This window comes from Neocloeon triangulifer, unplaced genomic scaffold (assembly GCF_031216515.1).
Source record: "Neocloeon triangulifer isolate White Clay Creek 2 clone unplaced genomic scaffold, ASM3121651v1 ptg000003l, whole genome shotgun sequence".
Lineage (NCBI taxonomy): Eukaryota > Metazoa > Arthropoda > Insecta > Ephemeroptera > Baetidae > Neocloeon > Neocloeon triangulifer.
In genome coordinates this window covers 3,150,810-3,167,754 of record NW_026775546.1, presented here as the reverse complement: position 1 = coordinate 3,167,754, position 16,945 = coordinate 3,150,810, and the positions used below count along the sequence as shown (strand labels likewise).

General features: G+C 42.9%; 1 protein-coding gene across 3 annotated transcripts in view; it reads right to left on the bottom strand.

The window, feature by feature from the left end:
- Positions 1–349: 349 nt before the first annotated feature.
- The window catches only part of LOC132193089 (phosphatidylinositol 3-kinase regulatory subunit alpha), a 54,811-nt gene continuing 38,215 nt past the window's right edge, over positions 350–16,945 (bottom strand). For all 3 annotated transcript variants that reach the window (XM_059613469.1, XM_059613470.1, XM_059613468.1), the window contains exons 8-15: positions 15,313–15,422; positions 3,729–3,863; positions 3,445–3,664; positions 3,037–3,300; positions 2,851–2,979; positions 1,591–2,686; positions 1,290–1,520; positions 350–1,010 (exon numbers count right to left, since the gene is read on the bottom strand). In XM_059613469.1, coding sequence (XP_059469452.1) covers positions 815–1,010; positions 1,290–1,520; positions 1,591–2,686; positions 2,851–2,979; positions 3,037–3,300; positions 3,445–3,664; positions 3,729–3,863; positions 15,313–15,422 — 2,381 coding nt within the window. In that variant the 3' untranslated portion in view covers positions 350–814. The remainder of the gene's footprint in view (positions 1,011–1,289; positions 1,521–1,590; positions 2,687–2,850; positions 2,980–3,036; positions 3,301–3,444; positions 3,665–3,728; positions 3,864–15,312; positions 15,423–16,945) is intronic.

Here is a 16,945-nt window from a genome sequence, read left to right as displayed (position 1 = left end):
ATTGAGAAACAGTTATTTATTTTATTTTTTTCCTATACAAAACGTTATCGGAGCAGCTGGCTTGATTCGAGAGCTTTTTTCGATTGGTTGCCAAGTTTAGTTAGATTGGTCTAGACACACGTTTTTGGGGCTGGCTCGCTTTTGTCGAGTGTGGCCCTGGCGCTTGTGTCGCTACAAAACAAGTGCGAATGCATTGAGAGGGCTATCCAAAGTGGCAACCGGCAGGTAAAATGGCAAGAGCCGGGCGGGTGCTGGGCAAATTTAGTCACATAAAGCTTCTTTTGACTTCATTTAGTAACCTTAGATAAAAAAGAACTTCTTTCCAATTAATCTTATTGTCCAATTGATCTTGAGAAAGAAGCGTTTGCATAGTAAAAAAAGTATCACTTTTGACCAGGCCCGCCGCTCGGTAAATTAAAAAAAAAAAAACGCAAATATATATATAATAAAATTCTCTCGAAATATATCGAGATACATAAGAAATGTGTAAAAAACAGAAAAAAGTGCTCTCTAAAAAGCCCAGCTGCCGAGAATTTTCAATGAGAAAATGGACACATCAACATTAAATATGTTCAGAAAATTGGAAAGGTGGTTGTGAAACGACTGTTTGTTTTCTTCTCTTCGTGTTTGTGTAAAATGGGGGGTGAGAGGGGATGATAGTGCCATAGCCCGTGCTGACAGAAGTAATTTTCGTCGCGGTCAGATCATCATCACAAGGCGGAGTCTCGCGTCGGTGCAAGAGTTCTTTCAATTTATACTTTCTTATCGAGTAGAGAGTAGTTTTGTGGGAGGCGAATACTGCTCGAGGGGCTTATCACAGCGCTGGCAAGGAATGTGCCATCACCGGATACACCAGGGTGGTGTTCAGTGAGTCATTGTGCTCCTCCAGCGAGTTCTGCGCGTAGTGCAGCACCAACTCCTTCAGCGAGTTGTAGATGTTGTACGGCTCGGCGAATCCAAACCCTCGGTCTGTCTGGTGTATGATGCAGTGGTTCACTTGGCCGTTGCACCTGAAACACAATCATTAATTTTGTTGTTTATTTGTGAAAATTATGTCAATCATATTGTTTAAATTAACCTCGATATGTAGTGTGTAAATTAATTATAAAATAATATTAAAAATTTAAAAAAGGGAAGAGTAAGAGCATTTTTTAAAATAAATTTTAAATTAAAAAAAAAGTTCTAGTTAATTATTCAGAAGAATTTGTTTAAAGAAAAGAAATTGTTGGAAAAAATTGCACCACTATAAGCAAAGATTTGACTTAAACTTATTCATTTCTGAAACTTACATTATGGACAGGGCGTACTGGTCTTGGATGCGACTGGGCCGGACTAGGAAAGTGCCGTCTGCGGTGTTTGTTAGGAGCTCTTGTGCCCTGTTGCGAGTGCAGTCCATCAGCAGCCAGTTGGCCTCGTTCTGGTGCGGAAGGCTGTCTACGTCCATCTCACTGTCCGAAGCCTCCTGTTGCTGCAGCAGAACTTCAATCCTGGAGGGCTTCATTCCTTGGTGCATCAACCACCTGCAGACAATCAGAAATTCAGTAACAGGTTGAACTTGCGTAAATTGAATTAATTTAGAAAAATACTGACCTGATGCAAGCATCTTTGGTTTTCTTCAAGTTGCGCATTTCAGATTTGAGGTTGTTGGCGTCCCTCTCAAGAGTCCTACTATCGGTGACTTTCTGCTTGAGACTCTTGTCCAGGTGGGATCGGCTGTCCTCGAGTTGACCCAGCCTGTCTAGCAGCATGGCGTGGTTGGCCCTGAGCATCTCCAGCTCGTGCGGCTGCGCTTTGGACTTGAAGTTTTCGTGCATGTTCATCTGGTCTTTGAACATGGCGATGGCCTCGTCGAACGCATCCAGAGCTTGCCTCTTCATGCTGATCTCATTCATGGTCTTGTTGACCTTGTACCTCAGCTCGTCTTCCATCCGCATCTTGGCCTCCAGGTCGCGGTGGGCGTCCAACAACTGGCCACTGACCTTTTCCAGGTCCGACGAGATGACCTCGTCCTCCTGCTGGAACTTGGACAGCGGGTAGATCAGTCTGATGTCCAGAGTTGAATTGTACTGCCCAAGTGACTGGTTTTTGTAGAAGTTGACCAACTCGACAACAGAGTTGAATCGGAAGGGCTCCGTGAAGCCGAATTTGCCGTTTCGATAGCAGATCTTGATTAGTTTGTTGTCACCGCCCTTTCTCAGGGTCAAAGTGTACTCGCCGCTCTTGCTTGAAGCGTCTCGAACCATGAAAGTGCCATCCGGAGTGTTTTGCATTTTCTCGTTGACCTCCTCCCGGGTGACCTCGCCCCAGTACCAATCGCACTCAAGCAGGGCCGTCTCCGCAGACACCTCAAGTCGAGACGGTTTTCGAGGGGGCAGAAGGGGGGCCGAAGCAAACTGAGGAAGGGGCTCACCCCAGCGGCCTTGCAGAAGAAGCAGCTCCATTATTCGAATGTGGGCCTCGGTGTTGTAGACGACTTGCATGATGCGAGTCCAGGGTGGGCGCAGGAAAAGGTGGCAGAGGACCTGCACAAGGATGGTCGGGGGTTCTCGCACCCCTCGGGCATGTTGCATCTGGCAGAGACGACAGAAGTGGCGCAGCAGGACCGTGAGGGTCGATCGGTGCTGCTCAGGCAACTCGTCCACCAGCTGGTTCAGCCGATTTGTGCACTGCTCATCTAATTTAATTTCTGAAATTTAATGAAAAATCATTTAGTTTATTCAATTATACAATTTAAGAAGTTTTTATAAATAATTACTTTTAACTAAATTTATTAAATGAATCAACCGCAATGAATCCCAATTCAAGGGAAAAGAATTAAAATTATATAATAAAAATTAAATTTCTACTTACTTGATGCTTCTATGAATTTGTCGTACCACTGCACGGGTATCACGGGGTCCGGCAGTTCACGAAGGAACTTTTTGAGAATGCTTGCGATTACCGCCGGTTCATATTCACTTAGGTCCGTGCTGGCCACATCTGTATGAAGATTTACGTTAGTGATGACTGAAATTTCTACGTTTTTCCAACAAATACCTTCATTGAGTTTCCGCCGCAATTCTGCAATAACGTTGGCGGGAGCTGTGGTCCGGTAGACTTTGTAAAGATCAAGGCCTGGGTCCTGACTTGCCTTGGACTCGAGGTGCTGGATGCACTTGATGACCAAAAGGGGCGCTGGCAGGTCAGTCAGCTGAGCGCAGAGGGGAGTGCCGAACACGGTTTGGGGCGGAGCAGGACCTTTGGGGCTGCAGGGACCAAAACCTGTGGCCGAGCAAGTCCGATGGGCCGCAACTCCACAATCTGAATTAGAGCAAGATTAAATTGATTAAAAAAGAAGTAAAAAACTTTGACATTACTGGTAAATTTAGTTAGTGTTAAAATTACTTTTAAACTAAATGAATATTCCAATTTTAGTTTTTTTTTTTAAAGAAATAAATTTCTCACCTTTGCATTGCAAGCCCTGGTGGTGGAGGCCCCTGAGGAACTTCTTGCACTTGGCGCACTTTTCGAGCTTTGAGAAGGAGTGCTCGAGTAGGTTGTGTGGTTGCCCGTTGATGTTGGACTCACTTGGCGCCTCCAGAGGATCAACCTTGCCGCTGTTCACCAGTTCCCGGACGCTGTTCAAAATTGTTTCTTGGTGGAACTCGTCCTTAATGCCCATGTTCTGCAATTAAAAACAGAAATTTAGCAATTTTAGAAATTTTTTTCAGAAAAAAAATATAACTCACGAGAAGTTTTTCGCGGTCTAAAAAGATGAGATCAGAACCCTTGATGTCTTTTGACTTGAACACCCCGGCGTATCTGTACAAATTCAGCACGGCCATCCACTCGACGACGTTGTCAGCCGTCCAATCCTCAATTGGCTGCAAAAAGAGAAGAAGAAAATTAAGCAACTTGGAAGAAGAAAAATTCTGTTAATGCGAGAGTTGGGAATTATTTGTCTCCATTAAAATATTTCTCCGAGGCCAGAACTAAGGCTTGGGAGTCTCTGCACATAACTTCACACAATATATATAAAATATATTAAGCCGGAGAGAATTTTTACGAGGCGCTGGAGTGGATTTTCTCTCCGTCTCTGTTAATATCTATTTTTGGTGCCGGCAGCAGACACCGGCCGGTTTTTAAGTATAGGCACGGATAATGAGATGAGGTGCTGGTGCGCTTTGAAGGAAGGGTAATCAGCATCCATCTTTCTTTCTTTCTCTTTCCAACCAACCAAGAACCTAGCCCACTAAAAAAAGCATCAAGCTCCTGCACTTGAGCATGACATTCAACATCCAAAGGCGAGGGAATATTATATAAGAAAAAAAAAGGAGATATGCATACCGCTCCGAGCACAGCCTAGATTTTTCTCGCGGCACCTCTTTCAATGAGCAGCAGAGGTGAAATGAGTCGCTGACTCGGAGCTTTCCCAGACGATGCGGCGTTTGATTCATTATAATCCCCGCCGAATGATAAGCGATAATATTTTATACAAAGCTTTGCTTCTTGATTGGACTTTTGTCCACCGACACAGAGATATAAAAAAAAATGATTAATCCTTTTTGTGAAATAATCATGTGAAATGAGTGCATTTATTTTTAGAAATTTCCCCAATCTTTGCAATAGATTAGTTGAAGTTCGAGAACATTACAAGCTCAGTCATATTTTTAGAAATTTTCCATAACTTGTAAATAGATTATACCTCGTTAACAACCTAATTAGCTCATTGAGTGCATCTATTTTTAGAAATTATCTGAAACTTTGCGCAAAAGATTAGCTTCTAGAAAACAATTGCTCATAATTTGCAATATTTAATAAAACTTATTGCAGTGGTCTGGCAGTGGTAAATGAAACTAATCTTATATAGTTTTTCTATTAAACTTTCAATATTTTCTGAATCAAATTTATAAGCTTTCAGATTTATTTCAATTTCCTGACAACTCGGAGAAAATCGATTCAGACGTCAAGCAATTTCCGATCGACTCGAGTTGCACTTCTTGTCGAGGTGTGGATTTTTTTATTCACTCAAGCAATCTTAATCATCTTGACGGGGAGCATTTCCGCAGACGAATCGGCCGCCGCCGCCGCGAGATGGGATGTGCAACCAGGAAGGACGATGAGTTTCAAGGTGGTGCAGGCGGCGCCAAGTGCAACAAACTGCACCGCGAGCGAGCGGCGAGTGAAACACGTACTTGCCAGCCGGCTCGATTGATTTTTGCTTTGAAAGTGACTTTGAGAGCGAGCGAGCGAGTTAGCTGCTGTCGCTGGGCCGCTTTTACTTTTGCGCCCCTCTGCACTGACTCACCCCCGACCTTCCCCAAGCCGGCAAACGCCAACCCCTCTCCCCTCGCAGCTGCAATGCATTTTCGCCCACGGGATGTGGAGAGGCAGAAAACCAGGAGAGAAGAGAAAAGCAGCAGAGCCTACTCGGCGCGCTCACTTTCCTTCTTCTTTCTTTGTTGGAAAGGAAAAGCAACCCCTAAACGAAAGAGAGAGACAAGTGCATCTTTCTTTCTTTCCTTTTAAAAATGTCGGCAAAGGAAAAGCTTTCGGGCAAAGCGGATTTGCGCTGCAAGCAATTTGCTGGCAGGGATCAGTGGAAAACTTAAGATCACAAATTTCGTTCCTCCTTTTCGGTTGGACGAGAATAAAAGAGAAAGAAGACTTATGTGTGTTTTGTGGCGCGCTTGGTCAAACAGTTTAAGGTCGGCGCGATTTTTTACTTGTGTTCATAATTTGGAGGACGGCGCCATCGCCGAGCTCTAGAGGCCACAACTTATCCAACTTTTTGCTATTTATTTTCAGCGGCGGCTGATAACTGGTCGTGCGGGCTCTAAAAGCGCCAAGTAGGTTTCTGCCGGAATTTGTTTAGCTGCACAATTAAAATCACTATTCTCTCAAGAGCTTTAGCTTTTCTACAAAGTGGAAAAAATATATTGTCAAAGTTTTATTATAATTCAATTAAACTGATTCTGTTTGTAGTCCTAAAAAGGGAACTATAGAAAATAGATTTTGATCTTAATATTGGTAAAAATTTCTGCTTCATCAGAAAAAAATGATTCAATAAATTGAAAACTTTAAAAACTAATTATTTTAATCTTAAATTATTCAAACAAAAAGGGATAATCGGAGAAAACAAATTGTGAGATATAATTATTGAAATTGAAAGTCTTAAAATATAGGTTCCATGCATTTAATGAATAAAAAAAAAAAAAAAAAAAAATGAAACACCTTCCAAGGTCTTTCATTAAAATTTCTGAGAGCTTTATTTGTTAAAAAAGCGACAAATCATCACCATCTCAAATTTGAACGTAAAACACTTGATCCGATCTCTTTTATTTAACATGGTTTTTTATTCTTCCGTTGACTGACTTGGTCTTTTTTGTAGCGAAAAGTAATATGAGAGTGCAATATGTGCCGGCTTCCAATTTGATCTCCTTTATTTCTGTCAATTCCTGCCCCCGGTGACACTCTCCAATTTTCCCCAAATCAATTTGACCGAACCGGAGAACAGGTCTTCCTCGCCTCTAATATTTCGAGCCGAAATTGACACGTCCTTGGCGAATAAAGATCACGTTCATTCAGCGAGATTGCGAGCTCTTCAGCAAAAGAGACATCTCATCCCCCGAAAAGAATGAAAGGGAGAGAAAGAAAGAGGAATGGGATAAAAAAAATCTGCAAGCAGCTCGTGTTGGTTATTTTTTACACCAGGGCACTCCAACACAAGAGCGGATTGAAAAGGTCGAAGGAGAAAAATTGAGCGTGAGCGGCACACAAAGAGAGCGAGTTCGCCTGAAAAGCTTGCCGGTGCACACGGCATGCAGTCGCGGGGCCTCGAGAGCCGGCATAGCAACGAGCACGCGAGAACGCCGGCTGCGCCGCCATTGGTCCAGCCGTCGACCAATGATGGGACTGCACAAGCAGTTGCCTTCGAGTACAGCTGTGCGCACGAAAAACGAGCCGAGCAGCGAGCACGTTGCCACATCCACTGACCTCTAACTGGGACACCGGCCTCCGCCCGCCCCCGGGCGGCCGGGGCCGGTCCGAGTCCCTCGGGAACTTCACCGGAAGGCCCGTAAAAGCGAAAAATTGGTCCCCGAAGAATCAAGAGTGCTTGCAAAAAATTCGCGAAATTGCGAATTGCGAAATTTTGGCAAGGCTGTAAAGCACTCGGGGGCGGAGAAGAAGAAGAAGAAGTGCATGCTTTGAACTAGCACTCTTTTTTTTTAATAAAAAAGGAAGAAATAAAGAAAGGGTTGCGAATGCCACTTCATCTCGCTTGCCTGCTGATATATTTACCTTGAAACAATTTTAAAAAAAAAAATCGAAAGTAAAATCGCCAAAATTAGGCGGGAAACCTTCTTTAATATTATTAATTATTTATTTTTTTAATAGAATTCAACATTCAACCCTGGGGCTGTTCTCGATTAGCCTAATTTCGAATTGTAACCTTGGTTGCCAACTTGCGGTGCTAGAGAAATGGCAAAAGAGGTGAGTGACCCGCTGGGCCGAATTGGGTCCACATTTAGCCCATCGCGCGATCAAGATGGCGACCGACGAGCGGACAGCAGACGGCCTGGCTCCGCGCCGCTTCTCGGAAAGCTGCTCTCGAGGTGCGATAAAAGGCCTAGCGTTGATAATCGCTGCAGCCTCAATTGCTCGCTCATTGCTCAACCGCGGCTGCTGCTGCTGCTGCCGAGCACCTCCCGCAGAGCACTCAGATATTACATTATGCACATATACACACACGAGAGCTCGTTAGAATCGAATTACCATTTTATCTGCCTCGATTAACGCGATTAATTAATGGGGCTTTTCATTTCGCAAGAGGCAGGGTCTCTTTTGTTTTGTAACTTTTCAATTACGGCCGATTCTTCTGCACACAAAATGCTTCGATTTGCAAATTGCTTTTATAGGATTACTTTTGGTTACCAACAGAACACACAATGCAATCTAGATTTAATTGAACATTAAATGTGGCAGCGACTCGATCATTGCCCTCGTTTTGAGAGTGAATTATCTCAAAAGATGCGATAAGAAACTGGAAAAAGAATATGATGACACTGAACGGTCAATTTTTATTTTTATTCAAGGCTGCCGGTGAGAGAGATAGTTGAAACTAACCGCTCGATTCCTATTGTGTTTCTAAGTGCATCTGAACCGAAAAAGGTGGCCAACCTGCGATAAAAAGTAGCCAATGAGAGTGAAATGAGGTCCTTTTGACCGTTTGACCCGAGTTTTTTTTTTAATCTCATAACCGTCTTTGTGAGCTGCCCTTGTGCCCTTTATTACATTGTGTTAGTTAAGAAAATCCGTATTTGCACAAGAGAACGATAAAACAAAATGAAACAAATTTAGTTCACGTTCATTTTCTCTAAAACAGAGTTAAAATTAATAAGTATTAAATGTTATTGTTTCTCTGAACGGTATAATTAATTTCTTATCTTTTTTTTACCTCCCTTTGGGTTTGTGTCTTAATTTTGTCAAAAAAGAACGCGAGCACGCTGGGCCGCCACACTCACGAAATTTTGTCAATAGTCGCTCTGACCCAGTTAACCGCAAATTTAGCACCACCGCCAGTAGTGTGGCCAACATCGCAAATTTCATCAGGCGACGACGCCGAGTGCAATAAATATAAATTCGCACGAGATAAGTCGCGCGCGCACTTTATTGAGGATGGAAAAAAGCAGCCGAATAGTATAATTACACGTATATATCCTCGGCTAGCGAGCAAGCGAGCGAGCACAAATGGAAATGTGAAAGCGGCTGGCGAGCGTTTCGAATCCACGCTCATCGCGCGGTGCAGGATCGAGAGGTCGATTCCTTGCGAGTTCAAATAAAAGAGCCACACGAAAGGCATAGAGCGTGTTTTTGTCTCTCGCTGCTTCGACACTCCCTTTTAATTAATTAAAACCAGCGATGAAAGAAATTGCTTCCGAAAAAATGATGTGATTAAATAAATTTCAAAAATAAATAAATTCAAGAGATAGAATTATTACAAAGGGATTATATCATATCGCAAATTGCTTGGATGAATGATCAAAATTTTAATCAAAATTTCCTGCTCACTGGATTTCCATTTTATTAATATTTTCAGTCCGCCCGTTTCCGGTGAAAATGCGTTCAACCACGGCACGTTTCGAATCGCTAATGCTGCATATATCTTTTCCAAAAAGGGAACAGTCGGCAAACAAAAAGTCGCAATGAACTCGGCACGTCTGCATTAAAACTTTGCAAACAAACTTGGATTTCACACAACACCGCAGAGAGAGAGAGAGGCGAATTTAATCTCGGGCAGGAAACTTTGAGCAGGCCTCCGGCGTTTCCGATCCGTTTCGTAATCACAGCCAACTTTTCCACTCGCGCATGAATGAATAATTTCGTATATGTCTCCGAAGATCACTCCTTCCGAAATATATAAGTCTGCTTTTGCAGCGACCCGAGAGCTGCTTGGGCAAATATAGACTCACTCTCTTGGCGGGGTTGTTCAAATAGATAATCAATACCGGGGAGGAAGACCCCGAACAAAGCTGCGAATTTAGTTAAGAGCGGCAAGCGCGCCTGCTCGACGCAGCAGCAAAAGAGAAAAACAACCTCTTAGCAAAGAATATAAGAGGCTCCCTGTGAGAATCGCGGATGCAATTTCCTCAGCCCTCGCCACCTGTACCCCATCTTGAGGATATCACCAACCCTGTCTCCAGACACTTTACACGCGTTAATCCCCCAACTCTCCTATTTCTCTTTTCTCATAAAATACAATTTCAAGTCCGATTGTTCCTCGAGTTCTTTTTTTAGGAATGTGTTTAGTCTGAATAGCCGAAAATGTGTTTGGTCTGGCTAATAAAAATGTCAAAAGCGCCGTGTTTTCTTTCTTTTTTCGTCTTGCATCTAAAAAGAAGTGCATTTCGGGGGCCCACCTGGGATGCGGCCGCCCAAACCACCAAACCATAAATCACCACGCGCGCTCTGCAGCAAAATATTATATATATATATTTCTTGCTGTGAAAACCAACCTCATGCGCCGCCGGATTACCGCAATGTCCAAAATTGCATCTCTCTCTACTCGCCTCCCCGGGGGATCGAAATTGCTCTGCCATGAGCAACGAACGGGCTTGCTGATGGAAATAATTACTATTTCTGTTGCTGGGGAGAACGCGACTTGTTGAGTTTGGAAAATGATTGGATCATTGGATGGATTTCGCTCTCATTCGTTACAGGGGGTTTGTTTTTGGTATGAGAGCAGATAACTCAAACTGATCATCACTTTCATCAATAAAATGGTATTAGAGAGAGGCAAAGAGTTGGAAAAATGATTAAAACTGATCCCCTCTCTCACCATTGAAATAATTAAACACTCTGATATTTTTGCTTTCTTCAATTAATTAAATATTTTTATTAGAATTAAATTTTTATTAAAAAACAAAGTTAAATTTTCATTTTAAAAACCTGCGCACTTTTGATAAAAATACACATGCCGGAAAATGCGTTTGTTTTGATGTCTCAACCAATTTCCCCTTTTCTTTATTTGTCTCTCCTGCTTTGTTATTGCTTTTAATTGTCTCTCTGCTCAACAATGTTGTGCAAAACTTTGCGAAAACGGCCGTCCAGCTGCTCCGAAGGTTAAACATGAAATGCAAATTGAAAATTACACGCTGCACCTGGAGTGCGGCACTCTTCTCACCGTACTATATATACTTCCTATAGTATGTGCATATGCGTGCGCGAGTGAATCACATTCAATGAGCACCGTGAGCGCTCTGAAAAAAAAAGACCTTCAGCGAGCCCGAGCGTTTTATCACCAACAGTGTATAATGAATCAGAAACACGCGGGGCGCTTCTGCAGAGTGGAACTTTATATATACAATTTTTATTTATTTCACCTGCGTGTGTAACAAAAGGAAAAGAAACGAGTCGATCGCAGAAAATGAATTATTGGAAAAATGTTTCTGAGAGAGCGTGCGACAAAATATTCTCAGCACTTTCCGCACGCAGGAAATGCTGCGTTCGGTTTTATTCGGGCAAATTTGCTGCGATTGGCAGAATTCGGATGGCTGCAGACTTGGCTTCAGCGAATTCCGAAAAGCATCTGACGCAATGCCATGGATCTGATATACAATTCAAATCGCTCCGAGACATATTTTTATGTACTCTGGAAAATTAACTTTATTTTTTGCGCATAAATTCCGCTTTCAGCGAAAAATTTCTTCTCCTTTTCTTAAGGGGAGTTATGTACCCTTTTTGGTCACAGCGGCCATTAAAGAATGAATTATGAGCCCTAGTCGGGCTGCAGCGGCACTTTTGGAAAGGTCATTTCGGTGCGTGGGGACACTCTTGAATTTATGTGGCGCCAAATTAAGAAGAACTTTTATACAAAAGGCGACCTTCGGCGATCGGCACAATTTTCACGCCGGACAGAACGACGTATTTTATATTAAATGAATGTTGTATAAAACTGGTCCTCTTATTTCTTTTTCCACTCGGTGTGTCGCCTTTTTTTCTCTAACATCCCCCCTCCCTTGGACTCTTTTATATATTCTTTAGAGAATAGTAATAATGTCGAAACGGCGTGCCCGGGAAGAAAGAAAGCAGCAGCACTTCTGTCTCGTAAGTCGAGCTATAAATTCACAAAAGCCGGCCCGACTGCATTTCTTCGGCGAGCGAGCGAATAAAATTTTATCTCGAAATTATTCAAATTATTTTGTCACGCCAACATGGCCGACGACGTTTACTTTTTTCCTTTCCTTTTGAACTCTCAAAACACACACATCCCTGAATAACACAAAGACTCCCTTTGTTTTGATAACTCTAAAAAAACCATATAGGTGTTTAGGTGCACACAATGCCACCGAGCAATTAATGAGAGGAAAAAAAGGTTCTCTAATTCGCTCCTTTGATCTGTAGCCTACAAAGCTGCGGAAAAACACGCTTTTGTGTATAATTGTGTTGCGGGAAAAACGAGTTTTTCTCTCTCTCTCCATCGAAAAGTTCTTTCTAGAGAGGTGAAACTGTACCCAAGCACGCAACTCTAGACACACACATAAGCGGACTTTTGAAAAGTTTGAGCTCATGTTTTTCCGCAAATCAGGGATATAATGTGTGTTCGTTCATTTGAGGGCGAATCTCGATGGATTCGGCCGGGCCGGTGCGAGAAAGAAAAAAGTTGGCACACGGTGCGCACCTGCAGGCGAGCCAGGTAAAAAGAGCCTCTTCTATTTGACGAGCGACCAATCAAATCGCTCCGACCGCAACAGCCGATCTGCTGGAGAGAGAAACCTATCTACAATGGCCATGTACTCAGTCAGCCGCGCTCGCTATGTATCCCTGGGGCGCTTCTATGTACCGTCGAGAAGCAGCTTTTCTCGGCGTTGCCTTTTTAAAAGGCACAAATTAAAGCAAAAGCAATCCACATACACTGCACGGCCAGGAAGCCTTTTAATTTTCTTCTCTCACCCGCAAAAATGAGCGCATTTTCCGGTTTCTCTGTACAAACCATTGGAGAAAGTAATTTCGGCAATTTTTACGCCGAAACACACACATGAAAAGCAGCAATGAGAAAAATTAATCTATGGCTTAAAAAGGATAGAGGGAGGGTTTGCAAGGCTTCCTTTTGCGCATCCAAACTCATCAAAGAGAAATGAAAATGCTCACAGAGGATGTAAAATTTAGACTGAAAAAATTAAACATTTTAAAAACGCAGAGGGAATAAATTCGTGATTTTTCTTTCCGGTTGTTTTAATTATTGAAAACAAAAATCAATTGAGATTTGAGAAATATTGTTTACAATGTACCCTGCTATTAAGGTTGAACTCCAAACGAAGACAACATATTTAACAACAGGCGAACTTGATTTCCACAGCAGGGAAAGGGCTACAGGAGAATGATCTACAAGAGCGGCAAAAACTGTGGGTATGAATTATTTTCAAAATACGAAATAATTTTGTTTTCAAATTAATATCTCAATTAATTTATTGTACATTTTTTCAAAAATTTCGCTCCTTTAATTGATTTTAGGAAGTATTTTTTAACTAAAATTTCGTTGACAATAGACTTGCGGATGCTCCAATTATTACCCTGTTCATTTTCAGCTATCAGGGGGTGCGCGAGGAACGGCGAATTCGGACGAGAGGAAGAGCCGGAGCGGAAGTGCGAGTGAAGGTGCGTTTTTTCACAGTGAGGTAGGGTTGGAGCGGAAAAATGCCTAACAATAAGTCCGGCGGGCACACAACCGTGAAAATGTAATAAAGGCGGTGAGGAATGCCTGGCTTGTGTGTATGTATGTAGAAATTTACACTGATGAGAGCGACTTGTCTTATTTTTCTTTTTTTTTTTAATGGAGGAAGTGCCGGACATGCTCAAATGAGTGCCGCGCTCAACAATGGTGCGTTTATTAGATTTAATCGTCGGATGCACCTCGTGTGCAGACGTCAGGCGCTGTGAATTAATTCGGGCCCTGCATGTAAATTATCGTACGCACGGCCGGGCTGGGGGCGTTTCGAGAGAGTGAAAATCTGAAAACCAAATCACACTACCCACCCTCTGCTTGTCTCGGGATAATTACACATACGGCGGCGTTTGCTGCCGAAGGGTGTGCAGGGCGCTTTCGGAGATGAATAATTTTCTCATTTCGAATTCCTATCCCATCTACGAAAACGAACGGCGCGGAAGAACAAACAGTTGTTGCTTTTGTTGCCATGTAGCGTTTCCACCCGCCAGAATAACAAGTTAACATGCAGCAATTGGAGCGCCGACTCGAGATGGAAGCAAATATCGCCGGAAGGGTGGAATTTGACTATTATTCATTCGCTATTGTCTCAGCTTGGATCGAGAGATACGCATTTAATTAATCAGAGAGGCGTGTTTGAATCAAAAGGCAAAAGGCAAATCTCGGAGCTAAAATTAATTTGTTGAGCTCGAAATTGATGTTTTGAAAATACCGAAATACACATTTAGAAAATGAACCCCTGCCAAAACGTTTTCACTTCAAGAACATAACATTGGATTTTCAAACAAGGTCATAATTTCAAAAAATTTAGCTGAATGATTTCTTAAAATTTTCTTTTTCTCATAAATTTCCAGCCCTTTTCTATAATTATAAACTTCATAATGGAAATAATAAGATTATTTTGATTTTTTTAAAATTTATATCCAACCCCAAGAATGGAACTGAAAAAGTTGCCCCTCGTTGCGAGTAAAAAATTGCTGCAAATCAGAATTTCAAATGCAACCACCCGAGTTTCCAACCCATCGACCGCGATCGTCGGCAATTTTTCAACTTTTTCTTCCACAACCCCGGTCGCTTCCCGCATCCAACACATTCGTCGCATCCGAGTGACAAATTGCTGCGGAAACTGCGGCACGACGGCGCTCGGCGCGAGTCGGCTGAACTTTTATATTTTTTTTTATTTTCTGGCAATAAAAGGGGCCAGGTGCGAGCGAGTGAGTTCGCAACAATGCAAACAGCCCAGCAGGAAGTCAGCTGATGCTTGTTCCGCGAACGGGGTCGGAAAAGCGGCGGTGGCGGCTTCATTTTGAGCAGCAGCTTTTCGGAACCGATGCCCATTTCAAAGTTTCTTTCCCAGATATGGCTGCACCTTCCTTTCCTCTGCCTACGTGACTACACACTTGCACTCACGCCACCCCTCCGCGCCCCTCGGATCAACCCTTAACTCTCCAGCAGCAGAGGAAAAATGGCCGGCAGCGCCGCTTTTCTTTTTTACTTAAAATTCTTCATTCCGAAGGGATTTGCGACTTGTTTTGAGTTTTAATTAAAACCGAAATTCAACGTCGGCCGTTTCAAAAGGGATTTGGTGGAATTTGAGCCGGGATTCCAGCTGCTCGAAAAGCGTGAGCGAGCCGGAGAAATTTATATTATGCAGCCGGCGCACAACCGACTTGAAACAAAGCGCAAGGCCGGGATATGCAAACTTTTGCACCTGGGGGGAGAACCGAAGAAAATAATTCCAAAAAGCTCAACTTTATACCGAGCTTGAAAAGAAAAATTGAGACAAAGAAGAAGCGGTTCTGGCTCGGAAAAGTTTCTTTCTAAACAAAACTGCCGGTGGCTCAAAATGCCGTATTTTGAGGTGCATTGCAAACTAACTGAGGAATTTTCCCCCAGGACTGAAGTAACTTTTGGAAGTTTAATTGAAGCTAAAAACTAAATTATTATTTTTTTTATATTGGAAATTGGCTTTTTCACAAATTCCCTTTTAATTCTAAGGAACTTTTTTAGGAAATTCTGATTTTATGGTGCAAAATGGTCGAGTTTCAAGAGCCGGCAGGCTTGTTTAATTGAAATAAATTTTTGTAAAATTTGGAAAAAATACTCACAATTGGCCTGGTGAAGAGAGGCGGAATCTGGATGGCGGTGCGGGGGCAGGGGGCAGCGTTGGGGGCGGCTGCGGAGGCGGCACACACGACGTGGAAGCAGGCTTGGCACTCTGAAACAGGGACGCATTGGCAGCAGCACCGGGGGCGGCAGTCGCACCTCAGGAGGTGGCTCGACAGGGCGACGGCGCATTCGGGGGCGGCAAAAGAGGCGGCAGCCGCCTCTGAGGCGGTCCGGGGGCGGCGGCGGAGAGACAGCTCGTCGAGGTCAAGGGGGCCGATGCGGCCCAACGGCGACTTGGCGGCGGACAGACTGCCGCCTCCGGAGGCGGTGGAGCCGGGGGCAGTGAAGCTGGAGGAGCGGGGGCGGAGCATGTAGTTGTCGGCGTCGACATTCAGCGCCATCGTCGGCGCCATCTTCTTGTCCAGCTGGGCGAGCAGTGCCGAAAGTTGGTCGGCGGTGCCGGGGGTCGATGCGGGGGCGGTCGTGGGCCCGGGGGCCTGCATCACCTCGCAAAGCAGCAGGCTCATCAGGGGGCAGGCAGCGGCCTCCTGCTGCATTTCGCCGGCTCAGCGGCCTTCTCGAGCAGTCATGCCGACAGACCGCACGCACTGCCTTGCTCAACTAAACTGATTCGAACATCCGAAGAGTGCCGGAGCGAGGCCTCCGCGGCCTCCGGCCGACGCCAGCGCCGCCAAGCGCCACAATCGAACACGAGCTGTCTCTCTTTTTTTTTACTCCATCCATAAAAGTTCGCTTCAGCTGATTTTTTTTTACTCTCGCTCGCTTTTCCGACCGCTCCAACTTTATACATGCTCGGCGGTGTCCCTAATTTATTATAGAACCGAAAAATAATTTAAATTGTGCTCAAATCTTTTATCTCAAAATTTTAGCTCCTATAAGTCCCAAAAATTAATGATTTATCCTACAGACACCACATCCTTTTTTTTTTATCAATTTGCTATTTTATAAAGCAAAAAACTTTTGATTGATCTAAAGTAAAATTTCAGGAAAAATTTAATTTTTAGATCTGCAATATTTTTAATTCATTTTTTGAAGGAATCGGAAGGAATCAATAATCAATCTATTTGCCTCTTTGCCCTCTTTCAGTTTCTTTTGTTAAAAAATTCGTAAGTAAGTTTCATTTTAATCGAGGAATAATGTTATCAAAACTAAGCCAAATTTTCTTTGAAAAATGCCATTATATTACTGATTTAAAAGTCTGTATATTTTGCAACAACTGATGAATAGAAAAAATAAGTGCAAATTTTTATATAAAATTTCTCACCTAATAAAGATATTTTCAAAAATTCCAAATTTAATTTAATTTGAAAGATTAGAAAGTAGAAGATTATAAGGAATATAGTTAAATATAACTTGATTATTTTCACTGTGTGAATAAGATTAATTTTAATTTTAAATTGTTACTTGCGGGATCATTGTAACGGCAAATTTTGTATAATAGGCCATGTTTATCATAAACTAGTTTTAATTTCCTTCAGATTGAAATTATTTCACTGTAATTTAAAAAATTCACGGGTTTATGCTTTAGAAATTGGAAATACCAGAGGGCAGAGAATTTTTCCTTTTTGCAATTTCCGGCCAAAACGTGGCCACCTCTTGCACATTAAAACA